Source organism: Balaenoptera physalus (genome assembly GCF_965194825.1).
Source record: "Balaenoptera physalus genome assembly, chromosome: 1".
NCBI lineage: Eukaryota > Metazoa > Chordata > Mammalia > Artiodactyla > Balaenopteridae > Balaenoptera > Balaenoptera physalus.
In genome coordinates, this window is record NC_138882.1 from 62992889 (window position 1) to 62999257 (window position 6369).

Genomic DNA, 6369 nt, shown 5'->3' on the forward strand with positions numbered 1-6369 from the left:
GAAGCCAGAGAGCAGTGAGTTCAATGTTGAATTTTCTGACAAAAGGGTTATCAATGTTGCTGATTCAAAGGTCATGTATTTGGTTTGGATGCAAGGAGCGCAAGTAATGAAATTGGTATTATTATGAAAAATTGGTGAGTAGGACGTGTTCCTATAGGGTCTTATAGGCAGGGCCTCAAAAAGTAGTTTTGGTTTCTTTAAATTAAGCAAAGCTTGTTTTTGTAAACAGCAGGAAAAGAGAGATCCACAGCAAGCTTTTCGATTATGGCTTAAAAAAAAGCACGAAGAACAGTTGAAAGAAAGAAAGACAGAAGAACTGCGAAAGCAAGAGGAATGCTTATTCTTCCTTAAAGGAACAGAAGGCCGTGAAAGGGCCTTTAAACAGTAAGTCAAAGGCAGGGCATTTTCCCCCCTTCCTCATGGTCATTTTAGAAAGTTATATAGTCAATAAAACTTTAAAAAATTGATCTCATTACATACCTATTCAATTTTAAAGCCACAGTTTTAACAATATGTGAGAAAATTCTTTAACTCCATACTTTGCATAATATCTATACCATTTTTTCAAGGTATTTTTCAATACTAAAATTGTTTCTTATGGCACCAGTGTGATAACCTTTGATAGCTTACCATTGATTGATTGATTGATTTGTTCATTTCTTAGAGAAATAGACCAAAGATTGGTTACAGCTTCTCCTACACAGTCCTCAGGAAAACTTAATAAAGAGTTGCATTTACCAATAAATATTTTTCTGTAAAGAAAAGCAGTCAGGCTGAGGAGGTAGATCTGTACAGACCAAATGAAAAGGAGATTTGGACACATATTTTGGTAATTTAAGGCAAACCTGGTCTCCCTTCAGTTGCCTGGGTGAGAGTCTGTATTACCTGGTTTATTCTGAGGAAACAGACATGGCTTCATAATTTTGCCAGCACGCCTTGGGCGAGGGAATGAATATTGTGTCCAGTTGTTTGAAGTTCACTTCTTTCTTTCATTTCTATCTTTTTTGCTATCTTTCTCTTTTTAGTTTCTTTGCCTCTTTCTTTCCTTTCCTTCTTTAAAAAAATATCCATATCCCTTTATTATAACAGATGCAGTGAATGTGCATTGTGGAAATGGAGGGGAATAAACTCACATTTTCATCACCCAGGAATCACTATTGTTAGCACTGTACTGCATAACTTCTAGATATTTCTCTGTACATATATTTACAGTTTTAAAATATAAATTGAGATCATACTGTATATACTGTTATGCAATCTGCTTATTTTTGTTAATGATCTCATCTAATATCTAGCCTATAACCATTTTTTTCCCAATCGACCCCTAAATGACTACAGTTAATTTGCTCAAACTGATATCCAATTTCAAAACCACACAACATTAGATTATGAGGTTTCTTAAGTCTCTTTTATACTAATGTAGTTATTTATTTGTCTGGATTTATTTCTGAAAAAATTATATATACACACACACACCACGTATGCACTTTCATACCAGAGATGTGAGTATACAGTTATTTTTAATGTTATTTTACCTAAGCAAGTTTTATAGACTTAAATTTGTTAGAATATGGACTCTTCCTTCACCCTTTTTGATGTTTCTTATGCTTAGGCTTATTTTTCCATTTTAAGGGAGAACTATTTTATGCACTGAAAAGCAAGAGCTCTATAATTTCTCCACCAAGAAGAGCAAGGCGACATTTCTGCATGCTGGTATTCTGCATGCTGCTTAAGTTATGTTTTAGAATACAGTTAGTTGCAAAAAATAAGTTATTTGGTATCTGTCAAATACTTATTTGCTTAGAAAATCATATTTTAAAAAAAAGATAGGACCTATGTCACGTAAAATAGTGTGTTTATTACTTTAAAAAGTTTTTTTAGTTGGCAGTTTCCTTATTAGACAAACTTAATTTCAAACATTTGATTCTAAATGTGACTATGCTTCCTTGTATGAGCCTTTGGTATAAGCCTGAAATTTTTCAGTTAATACTAATTTGTGTTATGAACAGAGCTTTTTAATCTAAAGAAATCCAATTTCCTTTGTCTATAGTAATAACTTTATAGTATGAAGAGTATATTCAGGTTGATACTCAACAGGTCTGTTCATGTCTTTTTCTACAGATGGCTAAGAAGGAAACGGATAGAAAAACTAGCAGAGCAACAAGCTGTCAAAGAAAGAACTAGGCAGCTCCGACTGGAAGCAAAGCGTTCTAAACAGTTACAGTACCACCTATATAATATGTCAGAAGCCAGATCTTTTCGTTTTACTGATCATTACAGCTGAAGGTATCTATTAAATACTTCATTTGGAAGCTGCTGTCCTCAAAATTTTGGATATCATTTCTTATGGCCTGTGTGCTTTGGTCATACTCTAAATTATGGAAATGCTATTTATCTTTTGGTAATGTTGATAGTGAATTTATCTTATTTCTTTTAACACTAGAGAAAAATAAATTTCTTCTCTCATAGCATTGTAATGTGTTATACCACCTCTTAGTCCATGCAAAGAATTGAACAACAAATGAACTCTACATTCCTTTACTTCTAAATTATTTTAACATTTCTAGCTGGAACGGACACAAAAAAGAGACAGATATCTATTCTTAGTTTCTGTTATCATTTAAAAAAAAATGCAATAGAACATTTCATAAGGCAGGAGGAGTGACCTCTTAAACAAGCCTGGTTCAAGGCCTGATACAAAGTCCTAATTATGTCAGATTTGAATTTGAATACCTATGGCAAGCTAAGCAGTAGGTTAGGCCTACTTCCACGTGTTCTTTAAAAAAAAAAGATAGTAACAATTATGTATACTATTTTGGGTATGTTATACAAAATTATCCAGCTCTTATTGAGAGTTTATATAATGTGCCCGGTATTGTTGTAAATGCTTTGCATAAATAATTTGATCTAATCCTTATAACAACCCTATTAGTCTTGTTTTGCAGATGAGGAAACCAAAGTACATAGGTGAGCAGTTTGCTCACAGATTCTGAGATCTGAATGACTGCAAAATCCTTTCTGTTAGTTATATTATAAAGCTTACATACCTTGGTAGACATTTGTGGGTATATAGGACTATACAGGAATCCAGTGTGTGGGAGAACAGTATTCTTGATATGTGTAAGAGCACTTAAGGAGTGGAGGACAAAGGCAAACATACAAGTGTGATGGGGAGTGGAGAATTGCTGTAGGAGTTCTGTTAAAGCTTCAAAAGACAAGGTTCTTATCAACTGGGTATTTGTACCTTAATCACTTGACCCTAAATTAGAAAACACAGAGAACTATTCAATCCTGTCTCAACTTCCTATAGCACTTTGAGCATACACCAGACAATTTAACATTTCATTATAACTAGTCTTGTGTTGTTTAAACTTTATCCTTAATGATAAAAAGCAATTTGGCATTTAAATATTCCACAACATTTTTACAAAAAAAAGCTGTTGGAGTTTTCATAAGGACTGCAGTGAATCTGTAGATGGCTTTAGGCACTATTGCCGTCTTAATGATATTGTCTTCTAATCCATAAACACAGGATGTCTTTTCATTTAGTGCAGCAATGTTTTATAGTTTTCAGTGTACAAATCTTTCACCACTTGGTTAAATTTATTCATAGATATTTATTCTTTTGGATCCTATTGCAAATGGAATTGTTTTCTTAATTTTCTTTATGGGTTGTATACTCAAAACACTAACATAGATGATTTTTGTGCATTGATATTGAACCCTGCAACTTTGTTGAATTTGTTTATTAGCGCTAAACTTTACTGGTGATTTTTTTTTTTTTTGCATTTTCTCTATATAGGATAATATCATTTGCAAATAGGGGTAGTTTTACTTCTTCCTATCCAATGGGATGCCTTTTATTTATTTATTTTTCTTGCCTGATTACTCTGGCTAACATGTCTAGTATAATGTAGAGTAGTAGTAGTGAAAGTGGGCATCCTTGTCTTTTTTTTCCCCACAGTTTAATTGCTCTATGCATTTATTAGCTAATATTAATGCAGTAGAGGGGACAAAAGCTCACAAACACTCCACATATTTCACAAGACGCATTGCAGGAAACAAAGTGACTAAGAAGGATCAATAGTATCCTAGGGTCTTGGTGGACGCATTTCTGGGGGAGGTGGACCTCTTATTTCTGGTGGAGGGGGGTCTCATTCCTGGAGGGGGCATGCCTATTGGCATCCCTCAAGTAGGGGGGAGCCCAATTGGTGGGCCCATGGGTGATCGTATACCAGGTGGAAGAGCCATAATTCCTAGAGGTGGGGTTGCTCGACCAACAGGTGTGGGGGCAGTCCCCCATCCTGGTGGATATTGAGTTGGGGCTCCAGCAGTGCTGGCAGCAGCAGCAACTGCAGCAGCTGCTACAGTGCCTCTTCCCTGTGGGATCATTACCTGTTGGGATGGCCCCCAACCCCTCGGACAGGGCCTGCTAACCCAGGAGGAGCCTGGGGAATTTGAACACCAGCTGGACCATCTCTGCCAGCTGCCCTGCCAACTCCAGGGCCTCCTGCAGCTCCAGCAAGTGGTACCCAAGCAATGCCAGTATCTTTGGGGGGGTGGTCGCTCCACAGTCATGGAAAACAAGTTCCCCCCACGCAGCAACACCTGACCCAAAACCCGTTTTTCTTCACGCTCTGCCTGCTTCGCATTCTTTGGCTTGATCTTCCTGAACTCATCACAATCACAGAGGATCAAGTTCATATGCTTGTCAAAAGCCTTGAAGGTGCCAATGAAGATCTGGCCATCTTGCAGGATACATCTCATCCTAGAGTCAATGTGCTGCAGCATCTTGCTGCTCTTTCCCAGAGTCATGACTGCTGTTCCACCAAATCCAATACCTACAGGAAAGTTTTGGGATCCTTAAGACCTAAGGGAAGGCTGTTTTTTTTTCTCTTGGAATCAGCTACCCAGGTGTTCCAATACTGCTTTAACCACCTCTTGGTGTCTCAGCTAAGAATGCCTGTCTCAGTTCCGCATGGAAATCCACCACAGGTACTTGCTGCTGCTGCTGAGACCACCTCGGGTACAGGCGACACTCCTGGTTGCTCAGCGAGGCTGTCCTTCTACGTTTGACTTGGACTTCCACCTCTGGGATGTGCTATTCCATAGTCCATCTCAAGTGTAAGCGATCCCTGGCCCTGCTCCATCGTGCCACTGGCCGCTTCTCAGTGCAGAATGTCTCCAGCGGCCATTCCATTCTGCCTGGGCATCCTTGTTTTGTTCTTGATCTTAGGAGGAAAGTTTTAGTCTTTTAGCATTAAGTATGATGTTAGCTGTGGGTTTTCCATAAATGCCCTTTATGAAGTTGAGGAAGTTCTATTCTTATTCCTCCCTCTTACTCCTTCTATTCCTATTTTTCTGAGTGCTTTTATCATGAAAGTGTGTTGGGTTGTATCAAATGCTTTCTGCATCAAGTGAAATGATGTGGTTTTTCTTCTTTGTTCTATTAATGTGATATATTACATTGGTTGATATTCTTATATTGAACCACCCTTGCATTCCTGAGACAAATACCACTTGGTGGTATATAATCCCTTTACTATAATATTGTATTTGGTTTGCTAGTATTTTGTGAGGATTTTTTTCATCTGTATTTGTAAGAGAGATTTATCTGTAGTATTTTTTTCTTGTGTCTTTGTCTGGCTTTGGTATCAGGGTAATGCTGGCCTCAAAATGAATTGGGAAGTGTTCCCTGTTCCCTCTGCTTTTATTTTCTAGGAAGGGACTGAGGTGGATTGGTATTAATTCTTTAAATAGTTGGTAGAATTCACTAGTGAAACTATCTGGTCCTGGACTTTTCTTTGTTGGGATGTTTTTTGTTTTTTAATATACTTTATTTTTTAGAGCAGTTTTAGGTTCACAGCAAAGTTGAGCAGAAAGTACAGAGTTCCCATATATCCCCTGCTCCCTCCCTCCCTAAAACCTTCCCCAGTATCAACATCCCTCACCAAAGTGGTACATTTGTTGCAATCAATGAACCTACATTGACACATCATCACCCAACATCCATAGCTCACATTAGGATTCACTCTTGGTGTTGGGAGGTTTTTGATTACTGATTTAACCTCTTGTTATAGGCTTGTTCATATTTCCTATTTCTTGAGTCAGTTTTGGTAAATTCTGTTTCTAGGAATTTGTCCATTTCATTCAGGTTATTTAATTTGTTGGTGTATAATTGTTCCTTTATTTAAATGAGGTTGGTAATAATGTCCTACTCTCATTTCTGAGTTTAGGTATTTGCATCTTCAGTTTTTCATAGTCAGTCTGGCTACAGGTTTGTCAATTTTGCGGATCTTTTCAAAGAACCACCTTTTGATTTCCTTGATTCTGTTTTTCTATTTTATCGCCACCCTAACTTCAATTGTC

General features: G+C 37.2%; 1 protein-coding gene and 2 pseudogenes across 11 annotated transcripts in view; 1 reads left to right on the plus strand and 2 right to left on the minus strand.

Moving 5' to 3' along the window:
* CCDC181 (coiled-coil domain containing 181) overlaps positions 1-6369 on the plus strand; it is a 55758-nt gene that overhangs the window by 25154 nt on the left and 24235 nt on the right. For 6 of the 9 annotated variants that reach the window (XM_082438233.1, XM_082438232.1, XM_082438234.1 and 3 more), the window contains 2 exons: positions 230-384; positions 2122-2328. In XM_082438233.1, the coding sequence (XP_082294359.1) occupies positions 230-384; positions 2122-2284 (318 nt within the window). In that variant the 3' untranslated portion in view covers positions 2285-2328. Of the gene's footprint in view, positions 1-229; positions 385-2121; positions 2329-6369 lie in introns of those variants that run through there. The other 3 variants (XR_014256873.1, XM_082438229.1, XM_082438230.1) reach the window with 2 other exon arrangements.
* On the minus strand, positions 2586-4815 carry LOC309649230 (small nuclear ribonucleoprotein-associated protein N pseudogene; annotated as a pseudogene). The gene has a single exon. The product of its transcript is annotated as a small nuclear ribonucleoprotein-associated protein N pseudogene (transcript).
* On the minus strand, positions 4931-5200 carry LOC309649376 (SNRPN upstream reading frame protein pseudogene; annotated as a pseudogene). The gene has a single exon. The product of its transcript is annotated as an SNRPN upstream reading frame protein pseudogene (transcript).